This window comes from Tachypleus tridentatus, chromosome 10 (assembly GCF_004210375.1).
Source record: "Tachypleus tridentatus isolate NWPU-2018 chromosome 10, ASM421037v1, whole genome shotgun sequence".
Classification (NCBI taxonomy): Eukaryota; Metazoa; Arthropoda; class Merostomata; order Xiphosura; family Limulidae; genus Tachypleus; species Tachypleus tridentatus.
In genome coordinates this window covers 44,731,032-44,758,914 of record NC_134834.1, presented here as the reverse complement: position 1 = coordinate 44,758,914, position 27,883 = coordinate 44,731,032, and the positions used below count along the sequence as shown (strand labels likewise).

At 30.3% G+C, this 27,883-nt stretch overlaps 1 protein-coding gene across 7 annotated transcripts; it reads left to right on the top strand.

The window, feature by feature from the left end:
* The first annotated feature begins 206 nt into the window (after positions 1 to 206).
* Positions 207 to 27,521, top strand: LOC143229172 (akirin-2-like). Of its 7 annotated transcripts, none has more exons than XR_013015712.1 (6): positions 676 to 980; positions 1,487 to 1,678; positions 16,592 to 16,888; positions 22,353 to 22,454; positions 25,426 to 25,497; positions 26,331 to 27,521. XR_013015712.1 is itself a non-coding variant. In XM_076461092.1 (5 exons), the coding sequence occupies exons 2-5, from the start codon at positions 1,492 to 1,494 to the stop codon at positions 26,339 to 26,341; spliced, it is 558 nt and encodes a 185-aa protein (XP_076317207.1). In that variant the 5' UTR covers positions 207 to 321; positions 1,487 to 1,491; the 3' UTR covers positions 26,342 to 27,521. The 7 variants fall into 7 exon arrangements, 2 of the variants coding, with proteins under 2 accessions (XP_076317207.1, XP_076317205.1); XR_013015714.1 differs by having other exon boundaries at positions 680 to 980; positions 16,592 to 16,879; XR_013015711.1 differs by having other exon boundaries at positions 681 to 980; positions 22,353 to 22,412.
* The last annotated feature ends 362 nt before the right edge of the window (positions 27,522 to 27,883 follow it).

Here is a 27,883-nt window from a genome sequence, read left to right as displayed (position 1 = left end):
TCGAGCATTTTAATCACCTGGCCATGCTGGGCCAGTTATAAATGTAAAATACGACAATATTTCAGTTCATCACAAGGTCATTAATAATTTTTGCGATGAAAAACACTATAGGTTTATTCTTTTACACTGCAATAATAAACTTTAAAAGTATTACTATGTAATAAAATAATGCATTAAACAAAAGGTTTTAATAATGTTTAGTGTGTGTTTTTCTTATAGCAGAGCCACATCGGGCTATCTGCGGAGCTTACCAAGAGAAATCGAACTCCCACTTTGAGGGTTGTAAATCCGTAGACTTACCGCTGTACCAGCGGGGCAGAGGTAATAATGTTTAGAATCAATGTATCAACAATAGTGTGAATCTTAAAGAAAAACAACTGTTTACGATATGTAATTTCTTATTAGCATGTCTGTAAAAGCCACCACATAATACTGTAACATGTAGAACATTATTTATCAAACAATTACATGCATTAAAGTGCATGACTATTTTAGTATGGTAAAATGAAAATAAAATATTTCATTTTATGAAAACTCATCGTTAAAATCTTCATATGAATATAAGCAATAAAAACATCATAAATCCCCCCGTATTAGGTCATATTTCATACATGTTTTTTGTTTACTTTAAGATACTCAGGAACATATCATATGTTGATATAATTTTCTTCAATACTCAATTAAATCGTCTTCAATTTTAATCAAATATATTTATTTCCTAATAGTTTGTCGTATGTAGAAACAATTCAATGTTATACTTTATACCACAAACTTGAAATATGAACGATATTAATTTAGATTTATGATGCAAAAATACTGAATTTGGAAACAGTGTTAATGATTTGAATACATGTGGATATGTTAGGTCTAAAATTGGAATTTTGAACAATAATACAAAGGTAAGGAAACTGTTCAACTACCCGAAAAGACCAGCCATTTTGAAAACACCGGACTGTGGGCTTGAATAGTTTGAATGTGAGGTATGAAGCGTGTGTTCTTCACTTCGAAATCACATTCTATTATATTTTGATGATTTTAGTTGTAACATCTGTAGCCATCAGTTTTGTTTAGTTTAACATAAAATGCAGTTGCTTCTGAGCTTATTTACGAAGAATTAACTGTGACAGATCTGACTGTAGTGTTAGTGTTATTGAAAAATTTCCGAAAACGACATGCCAATTCAATGTTACGTTTCCCAAATTGAGTAGTCATTTAGCTCTTTACTGCCTTAAAATGTCACTTCTCTGTACACGAACGTGCATAGGAGTAGTTTAAAAGTATACTGTGTCCATACATCTATATAACGTATTCCGCATTAGTACTAAGTTAGTAACCCTTAATCATATTAGTTCTAATCAGTGTCCTAACGTTAGTTTCAACTTAAACAGATTACCACAAAGCCTAGGAGTATATCTATCTATATTTATAGTGAACTTTGAACACGAGTACAGTACTTCTAATCATTATCAAATATTTTATTGAGTAGAGGATATGGCTTGTGCAACTTTAAAAAGATCAAGTGAATTTGACCCATTGTTAAGTCAAAATAGTGGAAGACCAGCCAAAAGGCGAAGATGCATACCAGTTACAGTTCCTTCAGCCATTCCATCTACAAGTACAAGGCCCCATGAAATAAGTTATTCTCCATTTGAAGAAATGTCAACTGATTTATCATCAGGTAGGGACTATAAATTTATTTAAAAGAAACTTGAAATATTATGTGTTAAAAAGTAATTGACAAATTACATATTATTTATTATTGTATAAAATGATAAACCATGGATATTCAATTTTACAGAGCTATTAAAAAAATTCATTGTAATCGTATAAAAATGTATGTAAGCTTATGTTAAAGCTGGAATGAAAGAATTTATTGTGTTTGCAGTTTGGGATACTGCTTATGGCAGAAGTTCAGTTTTGAACACTTTTTATGAGCTGTCATAATGAAGTGTAGAGGTGTTTGTCCATCTATTTTTACATCACCAAAAAAAAAAAAAAAAGTAAACTGAAAGCCAGAATATATCTTTCAAATATCTATCAAGCTTTCTCTTAAAGTTCCTTAAATTACATCATCTGCCACATCTGAAGCTAAACCATTCCAAAATCCAACTATGGAGTGAAAAAGTAAAACTTAGCTGAAGATGATCCTACTCCTGCCAAAATTTATATTTTGTGTTCCTTAGTTCTACCATTTTAACCATTAATTCTGAAAACAGTTGATGAATCATCACTATCAATTTCTTTAACAGTCTTAACACCTTAGTCAGATCTCCTTGTTTTTTTTTCCAAGAGAAAACAGTTTCAGAGATTGTAAACTGTCCCTGTTTAACAACCTTTCCATCCCAGGTATCATTCTAATAACTTTTCTAAACCCTTTCCAACAGTTCAGTATCCATCATAAACTAAGAAGCCAGGTGCTTAACATAATGCTGCAAATGTGGCTTAACCAGTGATATATAAAATGAATTTGTAAATTCCTTAGAATTCTATTTCCCATACCTCTAGCAACAAGAGTACTTGAATGGCTTGAGACTGATAAACCAGAATACCAAGATCCTTTTATTCATATCTTGAATTTATTTTAATTAAAATCATCTGCAGTTTATTCACCCAACTAATCAAATACCTGAGTCCTTTTATTAAGCAGTAGCAATATCTTTATAGTGAACAACATGCAATACCTTAATATAAGCAGCAAATTTTAAGTAATTTATTGACCATTCTTTTGTAAGCAAGTGTGGTATAAATCAAAACAAGTAAAAGTCTTAACACTAGACTTTGATGTATCTTCTAATATGCTTGTTCTCTAGTCACTTACCCATCTAATAAACTAACTTATTCCTCACACCTATAGAAATAATTTTTAACAAGCCTGTTTGTGGCATCTTCTCAAATGTTTTCTGAAAATCCAGATCTACTAGAACACACCATTACCTTTATCTACATAAAAAGGAACCTCTTCAGGGAATGTCAAAATATTAGTAAGGCAAGATTATCTCCCAGTGAAATGATGTTGATAATTCTGCAAAACATTTAAACTTTTTTAAATGACTTCCAATGAACTTCCACATACACAATCCTTAACCTCTTTCAAAACCCCGATGTGGTCCTGGAGCTTTTTTTTTAAACAATTGAAGAATTAATGTCATCCTGTTCAATCTTATTTCCACCTTGCAACTGTTGAGAACAAGGAATATTGTCTAAACCTTTCTCAGTAAATATTGAAGAAAAGATATAATTTAATAACTCAGCTATCTTAAATTATTGGATATTAGCCTTCCTTTGTCATTTCTCAAATGTTCTACACTCATCGTAACATCTTTTTTACCCTAACCTGTATTTTTTAGAGAGCCAGCATTTTTAAGGGCCATTCCTATAGCTCATTATAAATTTATAGTTGATGTTATCAGGAAAAAAAAAACACTGAATTAAATAGTAGATGTTGTGTAAACTGAAAAAAAACTTAAAGATGTCAACATAGTTTATTTTGTTGTGAACTTGGTATTTCAGGAAAAAAGAAAAGCCAAACCATTTCATTTCTTTAAGATTACTTATATGCTTTTTATTTCATATATGGTCTTTAATTTCTCTATATAAAGGATGTTATAACAGTAACATTTTGTTCATATTTAAAGTAATATCCTTTAATAATCAAAATAAATAATGAAAAATAGTTTTTACATCACTATTAGTGTAATCTGTTCTTGTTCCAGTATAATCCATTATCATCTAGCTGACATACATTTGTCAGTAAAATGTCAAACACATATAATGGATAGATGGAAAAATCATACAATCCATATTACCACTAACTTTATAACAATCAGTTCTTTTATAACCTGAAACATGAATTTGAATTTGTAATGTGCAAAGTCTTCAAATCAGTAACATATGGAAAACAGTGCAGATAGCTCTAAAATGCCTTAGGTGGAGATGAGTTTAACTTAAATTAATGTATTTTCCTAATCAAAACAAATAAATAATTAAAGGAAATGTAGCATGTATTAGTGTCAGTGTTCGGTGGTGTCCCAACACTCATTTCTTGGATTCTTCTTTTGTCTCTCTCTTGCACCTGCTTCTCAGTATGGACCCTGCTAGCATTTAGTCTTCTAGTGCAAAGTAATACTGAGTTCTGAAAATGAATAACTGTTATTGAAGATGAATGGAACATGACCATTAGGTGATCTGTGATCCTGTCAGCTCCCAGACAAAATCTCAACTACTTCAGATAGTAGTAGGTCAAAGAGACCACAGAGGTTAGGTAGATCCTCCTTAATCCCAGGGATGATAGATAACTAAGTAAACACAAAATAATTATTTAAAACCAAGAATAATGCAATATTTATGATGGTTTGTCAGATACATTTTCCACATGTATTTTATTATTTAAATTCACCATGCATAGCAAGAGAGACCAGCCATGGGCTGTTGTTATCAGTGCAAGTCCTCCTGTGTTTCAAATGTTTTCACTCAACTTGCCTTATGATCACCAACTCCATGTAGTGGGTCCAAGGAGTTTACGATGTATCCACTTCCTGTATAGTTCTATCTAAAGGGTGTAGTGATTATAATTTTCTCTTCAAACTCATCCACTTCCATGTGATGGGATTAGGGTGGCATTGCACTCCAAATTCTGTCTAGTTGTATCTGGAGGATGATGTTGAATGAGGTGATTGTTCTTTCTCTTCCACTCCCTGTCAAATAGTTTTCATGGCCTAAAGTTGATTTTGCACAATAGAGTGCCAATCTAATTGAGTTTCTTAGCTGCTGTCATTCAGATTTTGGGTTCCTGTATGTATGATTAATTGTTGATTTGTGCATGTGCACTCAATTCATAGATTGGTTTATACAGTATATATTTCCATTCTATTGCACTTGAGGCAAAGACAGTGTGGATCCTCCTCCTACTATGAATTAGAGGTTATATTCCTGATTTTGGGCTTGAATTTGCTTGCCACATGAGTCATTGCACTCTAACCACTTTACACTGGATGCACATTAATTTCAGCTGTTTCCTGCATTACTGGATTATTCTTCAACAGCATTTCTTTAACAGGACTAAGATAATGTTAACTTGTGGTTTAGATTCCAATCCAACTATTTTACTGTCCCATTTGGTTATGTTTCTTTTCTCTGTCGGTATATGTGACACCTTTTTATACACTGTGTGCAGAGTTTACCTGGTATAGAAGTTGTGTAATCTCCCATTACATGGCTCATAACTCTTGGGTGTACTTTCAGTGCTTTTGAAGGATGCTTTTCTCTGTCTCTCAACACCAGTCCCTCCACTTATTCAGTGTGGGGTTCTAGCTACACATGTGAAAGGAGGTAATGTACTGTGTCAAATATTACAACTTTTCAACACTAAAAATGTATTTTGAATAGATACCTCATCCCACTCTTGTTCCCCACTGAAATCTATTGCCTAAACTGAAAGTGATAGTTTGGTAGAATTGAATAGAGTGAGTCATGTCAGAATGGTGTATTGCACTCCTTTTGGTGGAAGGTTGGCACAATAATTTGCATTCAAGACAGAGTTCAACTATAGTGATTGTGGAGTGCAAGGCTTGTGGCAAGAAAAAAATGTATATAGAGGACAGCACCAAACAAGAATAGCTATGTATGTGAGTGGAGGCAAGTAAATGTCAAAAAATACATTTTTGACAAGATACCATTGTTGAATAATTAATGTAAATCATAGAGTTTAACTAAACTGAATTGTCTGTACCTCCAGAATGCACTTACTCTTCACTTATTTCATCAGTCTCAAGGTAATTTTTTAATCATCACGTTTTCAGTAAAACTTGTACAGAAAAATGTTATCATGAACCAAAGTATGTGTGTACTCTGAAATAGACTTGAATAGTACCCTTGAGCCTTTTCACTGTATTCTGTCAAGAAGTAGAAAACTTTTAAAACTTTTTAAATGCTGACTGTATTGATGTCAGTAATAGTAGGCCTATTTGTAGTCTAATTTAAGTATTAGGCTTAATACAGAAATGTAATGTAAAACTTAGCTGAACCACTGCTTAGTAAATTTTACTTTGCTTTTAGCTAAAACATAGTCTCATAAAATTTCTGATTTAAACTGTTTTGCTGTTATATCACTGAAGTTATCAAAAAATAAAGATTAAAAATTTTCTAACAAATCAACATGAATATTGAGCATTCTACATAAACACCATAGTTGGTCTAAAACAGCCAGGTGATAATTTTGTTGCTTATTATTATCATGTTTAATAATAAGAATAATATTAATTCTTTAATAAAGAAGTGTGAAGACATTCAAAGACAGTGAGAAAGGGAATAAGCTTTTTATAGTTAGTGATAAAAAGTAATCACTGTCAAAGATATTTGTTAGTATTATAGAAACTGTAAAATGAAAATAGCAGAAGTCATTCAAACATTTACCAAGTACATAAACAACAATTTAGAAGCTCTCATATTTAACTTATTTTAACAACTTCTTTGATGTTAGAATATGGAAAATAAATCAACTATGATAACTTCATGAGTGTTGGCTGTATACCAAGTAAATGTTGTAGCTTCTTAGAAGAAAAGCATTAATGTGACATTCTTCAAAGTGTCTCATACACAGAAACTACTTACAGAGTATACACTTCACCTGTACTCTATTCATTTTCTGGCAGAGTCTGCATCTCTTTCTTTGACTTCTCTCAACAGGTGTTGGGTAATACCTGTCAGGAGTGAGTCTCACAGGTGAAGTCTCTTGTGAAGTTCTTGATGTACAAGAAGGATTTGGTCTGCTTTGAAGTAAAGGTTGAACAAAAGCAGTGATCAGGTCCATTCTGAAGGCCTTCTGTGACAGTGCTGTCTGGTTGGTCTGCATTTTGTACAGTATGCAAGCATTCACAATTGACAAGTCTAAAACCCAAAAAAAAGTTTTTTATAACATTTTTATTTTTTGTTCAGTTGAATAATAGTTTGTGTGTTGACCATTCAGGTCCACCCTATACCCCATAAACTTGTAGTCCACAACTAGTGATGTCGAGAAAACTCACTTGTAGAGAAAAATATATATGTAAAAACAGCTCGTTTCGGTTGAGAATTTTTTTTTTTTTTTACGTAGAGGAACGAATAACGTTTCAACCTTCTTCGGTCATTGTCAGTTTCACAAAAAAGAAAGAGGTAACTGACCAGAAGCTGACCACATGTTTGAAAGGGGTTGTGTAACTGAGTGTTGGAATGTAGAGGGCAGGCTTAGATGTTTGAATATATAATTTTATATTATTTTTTTAATATAGGTATAAATGTTTTTTTTGTATTGGTTTATTTTGGACTTGAGTTGTTGTATAAGTAAGGCTTCTTTAATTTTGCATTTGTTTATGTTTGTTTCTTTATTTAGTATTTGAGTGTTTTCTATGATTATGTTGTGTTTATTTAACTAGCAGTGTTCGAAAACGTGTGAAGGTGACTTTTTATGTTCTTGGAATCTAGTTTCTCCAATATAGAAGTTGTGGCAGTTATCACATTTTATTTTATAAATAATGTTGGTGTGGTGTTTGTCAGTGTAGTTGTTACATAGTATATACCTTAGTTTTGTGCCTGGTTTTTGAATAAATTTGGTATTAACCGGAATGTCATATTTTGTTACTAGTTTTTGCCAAATGTTGGTTGTTTTTCTGCTGATGTCGGTAATATATGGTATACAGCAGTATATGGTTTCGTGATTTTTTGATTCGTGAGATATATTTACTTTTGTTGGTTGATTTTGCTTTCTGTCTAGGTGTGTGCATATAATGTTTTCTATGGTTTGTGGAGGAAACTATTGATGTTGATGAAGTATTGTTTCATTTTGCTTAATTCATCGTTAATTTTATCTGGTGAGTATAGTTTTATGGCTGTGTTTATTTGGTTTCTTAGTATGTTGAGTTTTTGTTTTGTTTCATGTGCTGAGTCCCAAGGAATGTATAGTCCAATATGGGTGATTTTTCGGTGGATTTCCATTCTAAATTGTGTATCAGTTCTTGTAATTTTGAGGTTAAGAAATGATATTTGATTGCTTTTTTCTTTTTCATATGTGAAGTTGATGTTGGGATGTATAGCATTAATGTGATTGAAAAAATTAAGTGTGTGTTCTGTAGATGTGAATCCCACAACCATGTTATCTAAATATCTGTACCAGTATAGTGGTAGATGCAATGCTGTGTTAATTGCTTGTGTTTCAACTTGTGTCATAAAAATATTGGCTACAACTGGTGATACTGGGTTGCTCATGCTTAGGCCATTTGTTTGTATATAGTTGTGGTTGTTGAACATGAGGTTTGTCTTCATCGTGGTGAATTCTATGAGGGTTGCTAATTGGTTGCTGGGAATGTCTATTGATGGGTTAGGGTCTTGGATATAGAGTTCTATGGCTATCTTGCAGGCTTCAGTGGTTGGAACTTCTGTAAAGAAGTTTTGCAATTTCAGTATCCTCTCTTCTTCTTCTTGTCACAGTTGCCATAATACCAAAGTGGGAAGAACATAAATGTCATTTACGCCAGTCCATTTTACAGCTGTCAAAAGTCATACATTTAACTAAGTGCTTCCCCTCAGTAGATTGGTTACAACCAGTTCTTGTGGGAAATAGGTCTGTCTCTTCTTCATGTCCCACAAACATAAGTTCCAACACCCAGTAATTTGTCAAATAGATGAGGTGAAGTGTGAAAGTTGTCCAAGAAAGATCCCTGGTGTAGTCCATTGTAGTTATCTGTTAATCCTGTTACAATGTTCTTTGCAAGACCTCAAGCTGGTATTTGTCCCTCTTTGCCTATGTAGATTTAAACTTAAGACAGTATCCACTTGCAGCTTCTGCCAGATCCTACAACTTGACATCCTTTTTAATATATACTAGAGGAATTCAATTCTACATTTTGTACTGAACATTTGTTCATCTTTTGATAATTCCTAGGTAGGAGAAATTTTAAGAAGAGCATTAGTATTATTATGGAAATGTAAGAAAAAATATATGAAAAGCATAAAGCCTTCCCTCAGATAAGATGTCAGTAAACCCAGGAGTATGAAAAAGAGGACAGGTAGGTCAGTAGTCTAAAATGGAAGAATTAGTTTCAAGATCCATATCTGCAGTAAGTCCAAAATATGCTGAAATATCCTCAACAGTAAAATCAGTCAATTTTATGGTCTTTCTTGGAACTTTGGATCCAATTTTATGTGTGTCTTTAGTGTATCTATTTGTTTATGTTATAATTAAGAGTACAATTTCTGTTGTGAAAAGTATAAAAAAAATGAAAAACATTTTTTGCAGATATCATCTATCAAAAAACAGGTTTACCTCCCTGAGCCTGTTGTAGGGAGACTTTCTTCCCCTTCAGTGACTTCTACTCAGGTCCACATGTTACAGGAAAGATGCCTTTCCTGCTAAGAAAGAACAGTCCTACTTTTGGCTTCGGCCCCTCTGCCTCTTTCCATACTCTACTCTGCCCTGTCTCTCTTTATTGGAGGTTTTTGACTTGAAGTACTTGGCATGGGTTCTTCAGGATCATCCTTATCTGCTGAATGTCTATCTACAACCTTATCAGTCTATAGGACAGAATCAAGAAGCTGGTTCAGTATGTTTTAGTCATTTACTTTTGTACATGATGTCAGAGCATCAAAAGAGTACAATTAAATTCTTCAGCTTCAGGTGGCTCTGACAGACCTCTTTCATCAGATGAGAAGGAAACATTTTAGAGAAACTGCTTCTTCTTTAGTGAGGGCTTTCTTCTTTCTCAGGTCTTGATCTCTTTTTTTTTTTTTTGTTAGATTCCATTTTTAAAAGGAAAAGAGAAAATTTACATTTTCTGTGTTGAATCATCCATTTATAATACATTTATTATGTAACATTATACATCTTTCATTTTTTTATCATTTCTTTATGCATATGCATATTCTCTTATGTGTACAATAGGTTTCAGAAGCAGTACATGTTATGCTAAAATAGAGAAACAGCTACATTAGTTGAAAAGAGATTCTGTATGTATATTATATTACATATTATAATTTATCATGGTTGTGTCTCTGATTTATTATTTTACATACATTATATATTATTATTTTAAATAGCTGTAAATTTTAATTTTAATTTAGAAGTTAATTTAATTTAGATATGTATCAAATTTACGATATTTGCCAACAAAATTAACACATACAGTTTTCTTTTTTAATAGAAATAATTATTTTATATACAAACATTTTACAAACTTGCAAACAGTATTCAGTCTTTTCTCTGGTATGAACTTAGTATTTTATCAATGTTGATATGCAAATATACTTTACTTAATGGGATGCTAGCTAGCTCTATTCTTGTTTGGCCTAGCACAATTTACAAGCATACTTTTCACAGAGGAAGATAGATATCTAGTGTCCTCGTAGAAATACTAACATCTGAAGTTAATTCTCTGAAGTTTAATGGTTCTTATTGTTAAAAATCTTCAAACTTTCTGGTCAATTTCTGTAGTTTTGTAATTAATAAAACATTAATCACGATTATAGCTTCTGAGGCTTATAGTATACTGACTGTAGCGACTAACAGTATTTTCTTCTCAGCATGTTGGTTTATATACTTAAGGATGAGATTCTGAAATATTAAATGGTGTTTCAAAGCATGTTATTGTTTTCCTAAACCATATATTGTTGATTCTTGCTCTTGAGAATCTTCTACAAATTTAGAGAACAGGCTGTACCATCTGTTACATGCATCAAACTGAAACAAACATAGGTATTAAAATAAATGTATAACAGTAAATCCATTGCAATTATAAATGATGGTTATTTTCTTCTAGGTAAGAACTACTAATCACTGTTGAATGTGTGTAATAACTACATGAAAATTGAACTTCACAAGAGTTGTTAACAGTAAAAAAAAAACCCAAAAGATACTTGTTACAATATTTCCTGTGATGTGTATCATAGGTTACAGAAGCAATATGTATTGTGCCAAAAAAGAAAAATAGCTACACTAGATTTTGATATTTTGTTCAAGAACCATATATATCGTGACTATTGAACAGAGATTTTGGATGTGTTATCAATAATATTTACTTTCAGTTAGCACAAGGTACACACAGACATACTAAAACTGACTGATAACAAAATAAGAGGCAAAATTAGAAATGCTAACTAACACAGAATGGACCATTTTTATATTACTAGTAGTTGGTTATTTAATGGTTGATGTGGAAACATCAACAAATAGGAAATAGGATATTTATATGGATGTATATTAATTACTTTGTACTCTTATATTACTAAGTTTGTCATAACCCTGGAAGTTTGAAAGGTAACATGTATATATCTTCAAAGTTTAGGGGATCTTATTTCAATTATGTCATAAACATTTACACACATTCAAAGTGCTTTTCTAATAGTCTGAACATACTTGTTTGCTTTTGGAAGTTACTTGCTGCAACCTTTGGAAACACTATTGGCACATTATTTTAGGTTCAGCAACTTTCAAAATGAGTCACTGAAAGTAAAGTAAATAGTGGAAATAGACGTGAGAAGGTTAGAAGTAAAAACTGTGAACACAAGTATTTTGGAACATTATGGTCAGTACTAACGGAACTGTATACTTTATTTTGCACTATAGCTTGATAACTTGTTTACAGCATGAAGAGTTAAGTATATTGTTATAGTAGAATAAATAAGAGGTAAAATTTAAAGACTTACCGAAAGGAAAATGATATATATTTAGTAGGTTTCATAGATTGCACAAATTATGAAAAATGTTTTGTATCAGATATTGAGCATTCTGAATGCAAAAATGATACAAATAAAATCATCAACAAAGCTTTAATTAAGATAGTCTTATTTTTTGTGTATGAAAGATTTATAATGTTTTTAATAGTCTAGTCAAGATTTGAAAGGTAAGTAGCAGGCTTACTTGTTTATTTGCTGAAATGTAAATCAGTACCAAATACTGGGTTCACTTACGGATAATTCTCATAAGTGTTTTTGTAAAATACCTGGGATACATAAGGGATTGGGTAAAAAGTTTTACATTTGTCCATGTCTTGAAGCTGAGACAATTTATTTAGTACCATTTAAAAATTAACGAGTTCAGTCACTTAAGAAAAGAGGTTTTAGAGGAACTCACAAGCTTTTTAAGAAGGTTGGAGTAAAAATTTTACCATTGAGGAAACCTCAGGATGGAGAGTGTTCATTTGGTATCATTAGAAGTTGGTGTAACCAGTAATTTATGAGGCAATCACACAATATGTATAATAAAATTTAGTATTTATATATATATATCTGTGTGTGTGTGTGAGTGTGAAAAGACCTTAATTTAATTATTGTTCTTTATTCAGTTTCAATATGTCAAATAACCAGCAGACCACACAACATACCAATAATAAGCAGTATTCATTATTAAGTTTTGAAACCACTGAAGTCATATTGTTGATAGTTCTGGTTTGATGTTTGGATTATGTAGGGAAATAGTCTTTAAGTGGTATCAGAGTAAGATAAATTGTTAATAAAAAGATGACAGAGCTATGACCTAAACATTTGTACTTAATAAATAAGATGGAATCCTCAGTATCTGTAGCACTTAAAATTTTTTTCAGTAGAATTAGAGTAAATTAACCTGTGAGACGTTTTTTTCCTTTTTATTAGCTATATTTTTATGTGACAGCAATACCAAGTATGGAGCGCACATATACCCGATTTAATTGTATTACTTATCAAAATCTCTACCAGCCTATCCTCAAATTGAAATTTTAATTAGGCAGGATTAGAGTTAATTATTCTATAAGATCTTAGGCATTGTCAAGTACATCAAGTAGTAGGTTTTGACGTCCGCAGATTAAAACTCTAATTAGATTTTGAATTAGGCAAGAGATGATGAAGCTGTGAACGAACAGTTAGCACATGAAAAAAAAGAACAACAAACTCGGACCCGTTATATGAGCTGCTATGCAATGGCTACAGATTTTGTTGCAAAGCAAGCTTAAATGTAAGAACTAGTAAGAAGGATCATATTGCCATTCTATAAATTCATTGTTAACAAATTGGCTAACATTTTGTGTTAAGTATAAGATTATGAAAAATCAATCTTGGAATTCAACTATAGGAGTGATACTAAATGAAAATACTAATGGTAAGCACCTTACAAATTTCTTTTTTTCTCTAACCCTTTGGATACGTGCTTGGTATAACATACATGAGTTCATCTGCACATTCGCACGTGTTAAGTATTTGTGTTATAACTTGTGATACATGTATATCTTCACAAACTTTGATAGATCATTTAATAAAGATTACAAGTTTTTTGTACAAAAAAAATCACAATTTTTAATGAAATATTTTTACTAAAGATTTGTGTCTGAAAATAACATCTTTCACTACTAGTCTGAGTGCAAAGTGGTTTCATGTTATGGTTAAGAAAACTATTCTTTGTCCCCAAAATCTCAAATATTTGCAAGATCTCTAAAACTTCCTTTTAACATTTCAAACAGTTGTTTTAAGTAAGACTGTATTTTGTTATTTTTTATGCTCTATGTGGGTCTGTCACTTGATCAACTACGTAACCATCATAAAAAAATTAGGAAATAAATATAAATTATGCTTTTTTCATGCTGGAATAGAATAACTACATATTATAACAAAAAATACAAATATTTAGTCTAAGTAGCTTAAGTCTCATATATATTTATTATTTTTTTATTATATTGATCTTCCTCATTACATAACTTGCACTTATGTGGTGCATGTGCACTCATGTTACATGTCTAATAATATAAAACTGACCTTTTCTCTTCCCTGTCTTGGCTGTGTTTTAGCTGGCTAGTATTTTGTAATATACAGTCATATTTCAATTATTATACATTATATATGTATATATGTTATTACTATTTAGAAATATGTTATTTAACTTGTTTTTCTTAAAATTTAAAACTATCAATCTAAAAGTAAAGCAAGCAATTATCTCTTGTCACTACAACCTTTGAATTCAGTTGCTGCTGGACATAATTATACTAATACTATAGAATTCCACTATAATTTATTAAACTTAGTAAATAAGATGTATTTAGATTTTTTTTTTAAAATATGAAATTTTGAGCAGACTAAAGACACAACCTACCTTCATGAAATCTTGGTTTGAAAGAATGTGTTAGCTTTTTCACAGATTAAAATGGCTTAGAAAACCACAAAGGGGATATTCTAAGCTGTCATTTGGTTATTCACATGTCATTACTCTATATATAGATATATAAGGGACTTTTTCAAAAAAATGGAAAAACTTGAACAGTGCCACCATGTTTGATTTAATACATAGCTATATCTCAGCAAAATAAAAAGATGTGAGGTTCTTATTTTGTATTCTAGCATGTCAGTATTAGTAATTTGAGTTCATTGTTTGTACAAAACTATAAACATAGTATTTTGACATTACACACATCCAATTTTAACAAGTGCTGCATTCAACATACCACATGGCTCGCTAAAATCTGTATTTAGTTGTATTCTTTTAATATTCAATTTTAAATTTAGAACTTACTCATATAACATTAAAGTTTGAATTATAATCCACAATTTGATTCCAAACTTTTTGACATAAATTCATAAAATAGTAGTTCAGTCAAATTTTGAATGCAAGTCAACAAACATGATGTCATGGCATTTGACCCATGGCCCATCAAGAAAGGGCCAGGCAATAATTGATCTGCATAATTGTGCAAGATTACATGATATAGAGCATATTCACTTTAGTACTGATATTTTGGTTATCAAATTAATCCACCTCTCTGCATATTACTTCAAATTCAAAAACTCATGTTACAAATCTCCTGATATCATTCATAGAAGTACAGATAAATGAGGTAATTCATTAAATAACTAAAGCATTCTTCCCTAAAACTTAGTCATCATTTTGGTATTTCCCTAAATTCAAGAAAATTGTCAAGTTGTACTTATTCATCTGTCTTCACGTATTGTACATCTGGAAAAACCTAGACTGCCAAAATTAAACCTCTCTCCAAATAACATAAGCACTAAAACCATTAAGAATTAATATACCAGCAAAAGATTTTGATCATTTTCAAAAATGGGAACTAAACTTTGAGTTATTTTACAGATGCAAACCACTTTTCAACTTTCTGGTGGTATATTTCAATTATTCAATTGCTTTATCCCTCAAATTCCCATACTTATCAAATTTCTGATCTCTCCAAAATTCACAAACCTAGTTTTCCCCTTACATCCTATTGTTTCTGCATACAAAGCTTACAATTATAGTCTAAGAAAATTGCTCACTTGAATGTTTTCCAAATATGTTTATCACACATTTCTTCCTTCATAAAACATTATGAAATGTTTATAAAAAAAAACCTCAACAATGTATTCATTTTGTTCAGTTCATCACACTTAATGTAAAAAAATCCGACCACTCAAGTCTGAATCAATATTATAAGAAAATTTTTTTCCTACCATTAAACCTTCCACTTTCTAGTTTGAAAATGTGAATTATATCTGAACTGATGGCCTCGGTGTGATAAATCCTATACCTCCAGTGCTTCCTGATACATATGTGATAAGAAATGAGAATACTATCTCAAATTTACTTTACAAACCAATTTTTTGTTTCAGTATGTTTAAGACGTTTTTTCAGCCTTCAGTAACTTTATCATAATTCACAGTTTTTTTCTCATTTAAATCAGTCACCCAAATGTAAAATTCATGATGAAACAAAAGTAAATTTTAAAGACTATAAGCTTAATAGGTTAGATAATAAAATTTATAAAGAATTAAGTACACAATTTCTCTTTAAAGGATAGGCACAGGTTGCTTTTGTCAACATAACTAGTAATCTAACTCAGTTTGTTTATCCTAACTTTAACTAAGCTCTCTGCAGGTTATTTATTGTTTTGTTACACTAGTTAAACACAGTATAAAGAACAATAAAAGAATAAAATTAAATGAAAGGAGATATGAAACTGTTAGGAGGCAAAAGGTGTTCAGGGTGAAGGATTGTAATTATCTGTTGCAATCTGCAGTTGTGCAAGATTAAAAACTATTTTTGATGTTATTTCATATTTTTTAACTTTTGCTTTGGATGATCTTGCTGTAGTTCATATTAGGATAGAGAAAGTAGTAGATAACTGTAAAGTTTCCCCACCTCAAAAAATTCTTTATTCATTTTGGAGGTTGTAATGGTCATGCAAATGAAATATGACAACTATAAGGTGGAAAGAAATATTTCTGTTTTTAGTGTGAAAGTCGTATTTCACTCAACTTATTCACAAATTCACAAACAAATGTGTTGAAAAAATACTTTATCAACATTTTTTCTGTATACTTATACATGAAATTTGTAATATTCAGAATTATATTTATATTTTATTTCATTTGTGAAAAGTCAGTAAAACTTACTCTTGTGTGCATAGGTGTAATCAGTTGTTGAAATAATAAAAAAACAATAATGATTGAAAATATAAATTTCAGTTAATTATTTTTGTTACAATTGATTTAATTTAATTTTGAGTAATCAGTTTGTGATGCTTATTAATGTAATCACTACCCAAGGTAGTTAATTAAATTGTATTTAGTATGACATGAACATCTAAGATATTGTCTTTTATCTTTACATTAGTAAGAAGTCAGATTGCAGCAAATATTCGTGAAGAAGTGCGACGTTTGCAGCGTCATAAATCGATGCACTTTTCCCTGTCAGGAAACCAAATGCCAGCCTATCCTTTAGTTTCAGTAACCACATCTCCATCTGTTGGAGCTCAAGGCCAGGGTCTACACTCTGCCGCACGTAAGGATCAACCCCTTTTTACCTTCCGTCAAGTTGGACTTATCTGTGAGCGCATGTTGAAAGAGCAAGAAACACAGATCAAAGAAGAATATGATCATGTTTTGAATACTAAATTAGCAGGTACTGTATGTATGTATATAAATTTGTATTTTTATGATAACATGTTTTCTAATTTCAACACTGAAAGCTGTAATTTAGAAATTGTTAATCATATGTAAATGTGTAGCATTATATTAAAATATACTCTAACATAATCCATTATCTTGATTTGAAAACTTGTACGTCTTAAGCATTTATTATTGTGTATGCAGTCAATGTAGTTTGTCTTTTGCCAACATAATAGGCTTTGTATGTAAAATCATAATGAAATGCATACACACATACACGTGTGTACTACCTTGATTCTCTACTGTTTTTTAAGTATCTAGGTAATGAATTTGAATATGCTGACTTGTTGTGCAACAGACATATGAACTTCGGCATTTATTTTATCATAAATATCTATTGATTACAAGAAGTTGAGTGCAAATGAATACTAACTTGAGATTTTGATACCATATAGGTAGGCATGGCTTTCATAGTTTCACCTATGATTAGTTATCTCAAATCTAAATGTGATTAACATTGTTCCCTTATAGTAAAAGATTGAGGTTGATTGCCCAGTTAGAACTGTTAGTTTTTAATTATATCATAATTTGATTTCTTTATTCTTTTTGAGCTTGTATGAAGAATCCTCTCTGTGGATGCAACAGTCAACCTATTGATTATTCAAGTAGAGTTCATCCAGTATTACTGTCTTGTTAACAACTTTCAGTACCTTTATATTGCATTTCAAAGTGCATAAAATACGAGTAGTGCTGTGAATTTCTATCTGTTTTATGTAATATTCATATAAAACAATTTTACTTGACAAATAAATTGTATATCATAAATAAAAACTCTAACTTCTGAAGAATAAAAGTCTTCATTTTGACCTTTATTAAAAGAAATTTTATACATATATATTTTTTATTTATTTATAAAAGATGGTGTATTGGTATATACACTAAGCATGTTTGACAACTTTCATTTTTATTGTATGGTGTGGAACCCAACTAAATATATTTGATGATGATGATGAACTCACTTTTTAGAATATAAAGGTTTGGAGGTGGTTTGAATATGTAATGAAGAAAATTATTGTAAATGTACAATGTTTCAACAAAATTGTCATAATCGGGTATCACTGATTTACATAGACACGTGAATATATATAATAGTATGCAACAAAGAGATTACGCAAGTAAAATGTATTTTTAATAATAAGTTTAGTGGGAAACATATTGCTATTGAAGTGAATTTACTTATCTTTAATTCATCTTTATCTTGTATAGATATTAGTGCTTCTTTTTAGCTTTTTAAACATTGATGTTTTCTTCAGGTTTTATTCCTTTTTCTTTAAGAATCTGCTTATTTAAATAGACAAAGTACTTTTGCTTTTCACTATAACAGCTCATACCAGTAGTTTTTCATTGTTTTTTTTTTAATTTTAGAAACAACAGAAGCAAATGTAAGAATTTGATTGGATATTTATAGTAAGATTATGACAACTGAATATTTATTGTTGTCTTGGTCAGTAGCCTATATGATCATTTAAACCTACTTAGTTAAAAAGGTTTCTATTAATAGATATCAATTACTAATTAGTTTTTATAGTAATGGTTTGACTCTTAAACTGCTGCTGTTGAGACTGATGGTGTAATAAAGCTATCTTTTTTTACTTTAAGTACCATCCATAGTTTCTTTTAGGATAATAGTTAAAAGTACAACTAGCATGCATTACACAAAATACTTTAAATACCAGAAGTTAAGCCTTATTAGGTATTACCTGGGGTGAACTAATACAGTACTGATTTTGAGATCACAGTAAACCACTGGGAAATATTATTTACCACATAGTTACTTTTATAATTCTAATTAGAAGATGTGAAAAATGTTAACACTAGATGCAAAATTTGTAGAGAAGTAAAAGAAGTTCCAAAAGGTTGTACCTACTATCTTCACCTACCCTTCTTTTTTTTATTTATTTAAGGGTATTTCCATTTTTTAGAAAAGAAAAAGCATTAAGCATGCTTTAAATATATTTTGAAGCTTTTTATATAATTATTTTTATATCAGTGTTTGTTTTAGTTAAATATATATTTAGAAATGCATGCAACTTATACTGTTAAATCTGTATTGTGAAATTCCCACTTATTCTCTAAAGTTGTGGAAGATTCTCAAGTGTAAGAATTAACAATGTACTCTGTGTGTATGTAAGTACTAATAATTGCTAGTATTGTTGCCAACTGAAATTTTGAGAATATTGTCTATTATAAAAGGTAGCCATTGCAACACGTGGAGAAACAGTTTATATTGTTGGTTTGCTATAGTTTGTATTCTATAAACCTTGGAAACTATAACTGCAATTAATCATGAAACCAAAAGGTTTATAGTTTCATACATTACAAATTGTTTGACTCCAGCAGATTAATTTTGGAAGTTAGTATTTCTGTGAAGAGGTTATGTAACTTCAGCTGTAAAACACTTGCATGTGAAGAGCTAGCTAGTTTCTCTTTGAGTAAACTTTAGCAATATAAACTAAAAATTAAATTAATTTGCTCATTGTGAACCCTCAGTAAGACATCAAAGAAGTTCTAGAATGGACAGAATGCTCAGTATTATTTGTAAAACTCTTGTGTATAAACCATTATTTGTATATTAAAATTTATTTGTATTGAGAAAGAAAACTGCATGTATCAATCTTGTTAGTAAACATCATAAAGTTGATACCTATTAATATTTAATTAACTTCTAATTCCAAATTACAATTCAGTTTCAGACTGTTTTAAATTGTAATACATAACATAATAAATTGGAGGCTTGTCCAGGATAAATTACAATACATAAGATAATCATTAGGCTTAATACAAATATGATGCTACAAAATCAACAATAACATAGAGTTTTACTTTAAAAGATGGTTTCTACTCACTTTTATTTGTTTTGCTACCTAACAACTGAAAAATAAGACAAGAAACCATTGCTAAGATACCAAACCAGAAAGTGACCAACCTTCCAAATTGTTTGTTTTTCTTCTTGTTTTAGTCAAGATAACTACAATTACTTTATCACTATTGTTATTTTAAACCTCAGTCCATTCTGTGTGTTTCTGGGTAGAGCATAATGTCATTACTTAATCATAAAAACTAGTCAGTTTTTTAAAAACATTCTAGTGTAAACTATGTTATCATTACTTTTTTGAAGTTAGATTTTTTACAGAAATCTGGTGTTCCTTTAAAAAGCTTAAGTATAGGGTCAAACAAGAATTGTCAGCTAATATCAGATGAACATTAGATGTCTGTAACATGTAGAATACATATTTCTTTGTGCACTATACAGTTGGTGTTTTTTAAGAGCCAACCCCTATATTATGTATGAAGTGAAGAAGTAAAAACTGCCTATGATATTAAATTTTATTCCACACTTTCATAGAATACACTTTTAGTCAAGAAAAATATCACAAAACAAGTAATAAAAACATTTTGTAAATTAAAAATGATGTAAGGAGGGCAGAGTCAAAAAAGAATGGAAACAAGAATATAAGGACAATGCAGCTGTTCATTGATCATACCTACGTGACTTTCAGTATTAAAATTTATTGCTACAGCATAAAATGCATGCTATAATATTAATGCAGTTGGAAGTTGTATATTGACCATTGGTATGCTGTTTGTTTATTATAATATTATGGTTATATCAGGGTAAGCATTGTTTTAATGTAACTAAGAGCCTAAAAGTTACATAAGGAAAACCAAGTGGAGTCAAAATGTCTTGAATATTACAGAGTCTCACTATAAGATCAGTAAATTTGACTGACCTTCTAACGATTTTTTACTAGTGACATTAAACATCATATGGGGATGGTCTTTATATAGCTGTATCATCTGTATATTCTTGTTTGTATTCTCTGTGGTACTGCTATCCTTACATCATTTTACATTTATAAATTGTTTTTATTACTTGATTAATAGTGAACTAGTAAGTCAAGGTTTCACAAGACTCATTTGATATTGTTTTGCAGCAATCGTATTCAGTAGTTTCAGTGTTTCTTTGTTATATAATGTTTATTTTTACACAAATAACAACACTATGCATATTAGCTCATCAACTACTTGAGGGTAAGTGCTTGTTTGCCACTTATTCTACTCATTCTAGCCAGTAGTGGTGTAGGAAAGAGGTGCAAAGTGTGGGTGCTTGGTTTGACATGCAGATTTTACACAGGTGTACCCCTATGAAGCCATGCCATATGGACTCTCTTTTCAGGCACTTATTGAAGAGAGCTCATTTATGTTTTAAATTTGCATTGGCCCCTCAACCATTTTATTGTGAGATTCTAACTGTTCTGTGTGAAGAAGTAAAGAATTGTCTCAGAAATTAATATTTTACTTACTTCTATAGTAAACTAAATGTATTTATTTTTGTAAATTAGAACTGTGTTATTTGACTACCATAAAATTAATCATAAGTTAGGGTAGAAACATCAAAATTTGAAACTGCACATGGTATAACTTTAAGTCTACTAAATAATGTAGGTACAATTTAGGAGTTATGTACAATTTAGTACAAAGTAATTAAAAATAAATGTTCACAGATTTATTTTAGAAGTTGAAGTTGTGAAGTTTAAAGAAATGCTGTGAAAAAACAGTTCCATTTTTTAAGGATCTTATGAATCTTTAACGTTATTTGTCATATTGAAAAATTAATTTCAAAAATGCATCTAACTTTAAAACTAATTATATTCATTGTCTAAAACTATATTGCCTACTGTGAATTGTGTTATTTATCATAATAACTGCATTATACTAATGAAACCATATAATCCTTTAAAAAAATAATAAACTTGATATTGATGATGTGTTAACTAATATGCCCATGTAGTTCTTGGTACTCTAAACCTACCTAAACCTCAATTCCAATTTCCGACTATTTTCACAATAACTGGGTAACATAGGACAAAAAGTTGATAAACCATATTTTATTATTTTTATATCAGAAAGTGTAATTGATGGCAGTCATATCTCTATTTTGGTTTAAAGATTAATACTAAATATAAAAAGTAGTATACCATTTTTGTATATAAAGAGAAAAGTATTAGAGAAAGAGAAAACAAAATTTTTATGCAGATTATCTATTCCCAAATAATTTATGCTGAAAGTTGCTTTGATTTAGTTGGTTACTGTACTAAAATCAACACATTTTGCAAAACACTGTTAAAAAGTTTTCTAAGTGCAACCAACATGTAATATTATATTTGAAGCAGCATTAGACAGGTTATTTGTACATCAGAATTAAATCATCTAACTTCCTGTGGTTTCAGAGCTAATTTTGATGCTAATACTTTATACCAAGATGTTGTTTGACATTTGTGTGATATGTACATAAACATTTTTCTAATGTTTTATTATAAACTTCCTGCTTTATTAAGCTTACTTCGATTTTGTATTCATTTGACTATTGTGCCATCCATGATCCAAGACATGCAAATATATGTGTTGACATCAATATTTTATAGATGCTGTGAGTGGCAAAGAGCCAGAAACAACTTTGAACCACATCATAAATACTTGTTGAGGTGAACAGACAACTATTCAAACAACTTATGGCATTTTCTGAGGTTAATTATCATGGTTATGAAAAATTGTGATGCAAATGCTATTATTGCATGGATTGAAAGTTGATGCTTAAAAGTAAATAACTGTGGAGAATGAAACATTAAAAAGGTTTTGGAATAAATTCTTAAAGTTGATTTTCAAAGAATATAAACAACTATTTCTTTAAGAATTTTTTTCTTGCATTTTTTAGTCTTTCAGTTGTGTTAAATGAAATCATTCTATTTTCCAATTTCTTAAGGACCTTATGAAGTGTTAATGTTATTCATTATATTGATTAATTAGTTTTAGAAAGTGTATCTAACTCTACAGCTAACTGCACTTCATTTTGTTATTTCTAAAAAGTGTTAAACTAACCATACAGTCAAGGTGCAGGGAACTTCATGTACATTTCACAATGACCAGTAGCAACTCTTAGTTATAATTTTGCTAAATTTAATACTTTTGGGAAGTTTTTGAGGTTCAACATTTGAATTTTGTTTTTTGTATAGAAGAATATTATATAATAGAGTGTTGAACTGCAAATTGGTTTATTTTAAACAGTCAGTATATGTATATTAAAATTATTGTAAGCATCTTTATTATTATTATTATCATCATAAATTAAGAAGTTAATGAAATCCACATTGTCAAAATTAAAATTGATAAACTTGTTATTAATAAAATAAAACGAGGTTAAATCAGTTACTTAAAATAAATGACACAAAGTTCAATTACTTTTGGGAAAAAATACCTTCACTCTTTTCCTGTTTGCAGTGTGGTGACCAAAATGTATGTCATGATAATTTACAGAATGTCATTCAACAATGTATTACGTATTTTATTTTAGAGTTATCAGTTCTTCAATTTACCCCATTTTTCTGATTTAGCAACAGTTTGTAGTAAAGGAGAGTAAATACCAGCTACAATAAACAAGTATTCAAAACAAAAATGTAGATGTGCATTTTGGAGGTTGTAAAAGTCATGAAAATACAATATGCAAACTGTGCAACAGACAAAAATATTTTTATTCTTTACCTGAACATCACCTAGAATTCTGACTTGTTAGACTAATGTCATGCAGACCTGTACATTTTTTATAAAATTTGCTACATTTCATATAGGTGCACTAAATAAATATGTAATTTTAGTTAGCATTCCTTTTCTGAAAAGAGGTTGCTTCATTGGACTGAGCTAATGCACACTCAGTTAAGATGGTGAATATCAAAGGGGATGTTAGAATTAAAATGTTGGAATTTTTAGAAAGTTATACTTGTGGTAGTGTTTGGATTGGGTGGAGTCCAGGACAGGTGTGATATATTCAAACAAGTACACTGATTCAGAGGAGTCTCTTGACTAAAATGGTGATATATAATATGATGTAAAGGCATTTGGAAGTTACATAGAAATCTGTTTCCTTCTCAGAATCAGAGTTTATGTAAAAAAAAATCCCCTTTCTTGACAGTTTGGATAAAACTTACCAAAGAATGATGTTATGTAGTCCATTTTTAGTGTTCTTCCACATAGGAAAATAGTTGCTTTTCAACACAGACTCATTCAATTTTATAGGTCTGGCTGGATTCTAGTTTTGATATTTGCATTGATGAACTTGTTCAGATAATTAACTGCTTTCTCTGATAACATGCTAAAGCCTGGTTCTCTTTTTTTTGGTAAATAGTAATGAATTTTGATTTTTTGGGTGTGTGGCTGCAGAGACATTTGATCCTGATGATGATAAATTGATCATTAGCAATATTCACCAGTTGTCAATAGAAAAATTTTTAATTAAAATTCAGCTCTGATCATCAGGAATAAAATTCTGAAATGTGTACATTGTTCCTCATGAATTACTGATTACTTAAAACAACTAAAAGCTAGGCCTAAAGGTTAAGACTCGTTTTTAGGCATGCATGTTAACCATCTCTCTTTTGAAAAGAAAAAGTTACTTACAGAGTTGCCTATAAGTTAATTGTGACCAATTATTACCACCCTTTTAAGAGTTGTTTTTTTTTTGTTTTTTTGTGTGTGTATAACCAAACACAGTGTTTTGATGACCGTAGCTACATTTATCATGGGGAAATATAAAACTGCAAGAAGTGTCCAATAATGCAGCAATTGATAGATGACATCGGCCATTTCAACAAGAATAATATAGGGGGAGCTACAAAAATTACTTTTATGACACTCAGTAGTTTCAACTACTACCTAAAGGTTGCATTTGCTGTGATACTTTGGACAATTGGGATTGAACTGTTGACTACTGGAATTATGTCATGTAATCAAATGAATCTCAATACATGTTATTCTGTACAGACACAAGCTTTGAAACCTTCATGTGTTATTTTCACTTTGCTGGAAGTGAAGTATTGTTGTGAGGTGCATTTTAATGACACAGAGTGTCTCTCTTAGTCCCTGTGAATATTACACCTCACCCATATCCAAGATCTTTGTATTAAGTGCATTCTTCTCTTTTGCTCCATTTGTATCATCATAATGATGGGTATCTGATGACATTGCCACCATTCACTGTACTGGTATTATTCATGATTAGTTTGAAGAGTGTGCAGAAGAGTTCCACTATCTTCTTTAGTAAACACAATTCCCCACACCTCAACCCATGTGAGAATCTGTGTAACATACTGAATCATGCTGTCAGAACATATTTTCCTTTACCCTCAACTGTATAGGATTTGGAGACATTACAGTTTGAGAAATTTGAGAAAGTCAGTGTGTTTCACCCACAGGATTCAAACTTTCATTAAAACATGAAGTGTTCCAATGAATTATCAGACATGTTTTTTAATTTTTGACAAGTTGTTGCATCAGATATGTTTTTACATAAAATAGATTGTATCTTTGCAGGAATAACCATGTAAAATGTTAAGTTTAACAAACAGTTAACTTATAATTCATACAGAGATAATTAGATGTTATAAATATATATTGTGGAAAAGCATTTAATGCACATTATTGACAATATTATGTTTGAATTTTCAGAACAGTATGATACTTTTGTGAAATTTACCTATGACCAAATACAAAGGAGCTATGAAACTGAAACACCTAGCTGTAAGTACTGGTGTCTGTTTATTCATTATTTTTAACTTACCTGATGTGACCTGATGAGACATAAAAAATAATAATAATCTTCTGACAGAGCAATTAGTCTTATTTCATTATTATAAAAAATCAACTTCCAGTAAATGAGTATCTGTAAACTCCAGTAACTAATGTGCTTTTTCTTGGTGGTCATTCTGAAAGCTAATCATAGATATTTCATGTGTAGAAGAGTTATTACTCATGCTATAGTACTTTAGCTCAGATACTAGAATTATTAAATAATACTTTTGTATATACAGATGTGAAGTAACATTTTAAGTTAGCAAAATAGTTTGATTATGTTAAAACTTTTAAAAGTATATCCTTCTTCATTAGAACATCTAATTAATATTTTTGAATAATAAAATTATATCCACAAGGATGTCAAAAACTACTTTTTAATTTTAGAAATTTCTTAGTTTTTTTTTTTTTTTTTGGCTTTTACTCATCACAATTTTATTGGATAGTGCTGTAGACTTGTGTGTCTGTATGTGTAATATTGTTGCTGTAAAATTTTCATATTAGAAATGTTCTGCAGGGAGATAAATTTGTTGGAAGATTTTCATTAGTGAATGAAAAATGCATATATTTGCTTTAATATTACACCTTTATTGAATCACTGTTGCTACGTTTTCAAGATTAGCCATATGCCATTATTAGATTTACTTATATGCAGTTTAATAGCACATCTGAAGGTAAATTTTTATAAAAAGATATTTCTTACTACATTATGTATATGTGTAATTTTTTTAAAGAGATTGTTTCTTTTTTGGTTTTTTTTTCTATTCTGTTTGTTTTTCCAGACCTGTCATAAGCTCTTGCTTAGTGTGTCATTATTAGATCAAGAGTTGGACCCTGTTTTCTGTCCACCAGCATTGTGGGTGAAGCTTTTGAGCACAGAAAATCAACTAAAATAATATACCAAGAAAGCATGGATCCAGCATAAAATGTGTACTTTTTGGAGAGAAAGGGATATGAATAAGGTGTTGGATGTGAACTGAAAAAAATGAACAAAGTCAAATAATTTTCTGTTATTTTGCTAGTGTGGCTGCAGAGGCATATCAGTATTTTAAAATGAACTGATTGAAATGCAGTGAGTTTAGATGTATATAATGCTGTTTCTTTTCTTGTAGAAGAAAACACATGAAATATTGGTCCATGTGCTGTAAAAAACAGTAACAACCAATAAGGATATTTCCTTACTCTAGATAAATATTAATGCAGTAAAAAATTCCATATCCATGATTGTATATGTGCAGACAGAAACATGTCTGTTAGGATTTTGACATTTATATATGTGTGTGCACTTCTTTTTATTTAGCAGCATTAAAAAAATAATAAAATTAAAATCTGTAGTGGAGATTAAATGTAAGGCAACATTGGAAATGGTCTGATTTTATTTAAATTTAGAGTTTGTTATCATACATTTATAAACTGAGGTAAAGACTAAATAGTTAGATAAGACACTAATTCATAGATTCAGTATGTGGAACATATTAATCATGTGCAGAAGCAAGTGGTTTGAACCTCAATTACGAAATAGTAGTTTTCCATAGCTTTAATTATAGTTGTCATAATGTTAAACTTTGTAGTTTTGTAAATTAAGGATGAAGTAGCAAAAATTGCACTCATGAGGCATTGATAAAATGTGAATTTAGAATATGTCAAACATGAGAGAAACAAGTGTATAAAGAGACATTGTTCCTTATTCTATAGTATAAAATTTCTAGCACCACTTGGTAAGCTCCTAGTATTTGTTGTGCCATCTAGGCTTCACATTCACCAATGTTTTATATTTAAGTTATAGTATGGAGGAAAGTGTTAACTTTTTAAAGGAGGCTGAAAAGATTTTTCTAAGAAGTTGAAGAATTACTATCTCTTTTTGTTATAATATACCTTTCAGTGAACTTCAGTTTCATATGGAAGCTTATGTAGTGTTTTCCTCAACTTTGTATTACAAATATAAACATAATAAAGCTTTTCTTAAAATTAAATGTTAAAATATTTGTTCTTCTTGAGAATAGACATCTACTATGAATATTTTTTGTATCTCTATTCATTTTGACAAATAATTCGTATACACACTAATTTATTAAAAGCTCAGTTAAAGTATGCATTCAGGAAAAAATCTATACCCAATGTACTCAAAATGTTTCTGATTTCTGGAAGGGTGCCCAAATTGCCACCAAAGGAAAACCACTCAAATTTATAATGCATATAAAAGCAGATGCTGCATTTGAAACTATATCATTTCAGTGAAGTTGGTAGATGCCATTGCTTTGGGTTTTGATTACTGTATATTAAAAAAGAACAAGAAATTCATAATTTTTACTTTGATAGTTACAGACATTCCCAG

Bases quoted from the DNA above. Each gene is read 5' to 3' on its own strand.
- LOC143229172 (XM_076461092.1), top strand. From the start codon at position 1,492: ATGGCTTGTGCAACTTTAAAAAGATCAAGTGAATTTGACCCATTGTTA. The intron at 1,679-16,591 runs GTAGGGACTATA...TCTTTACATTAG, and splicing joins GTCAACTGATTTATCATCAG to TAAGAAGTCAGATTGCAGCA. The intron at 16,880-25,425 runs GTACTGTATGTA...TTGAATTTTCAG, and splicing joins TTTGAATACTAAATTAGCAG to AACAGTATGATACTTTTGTG.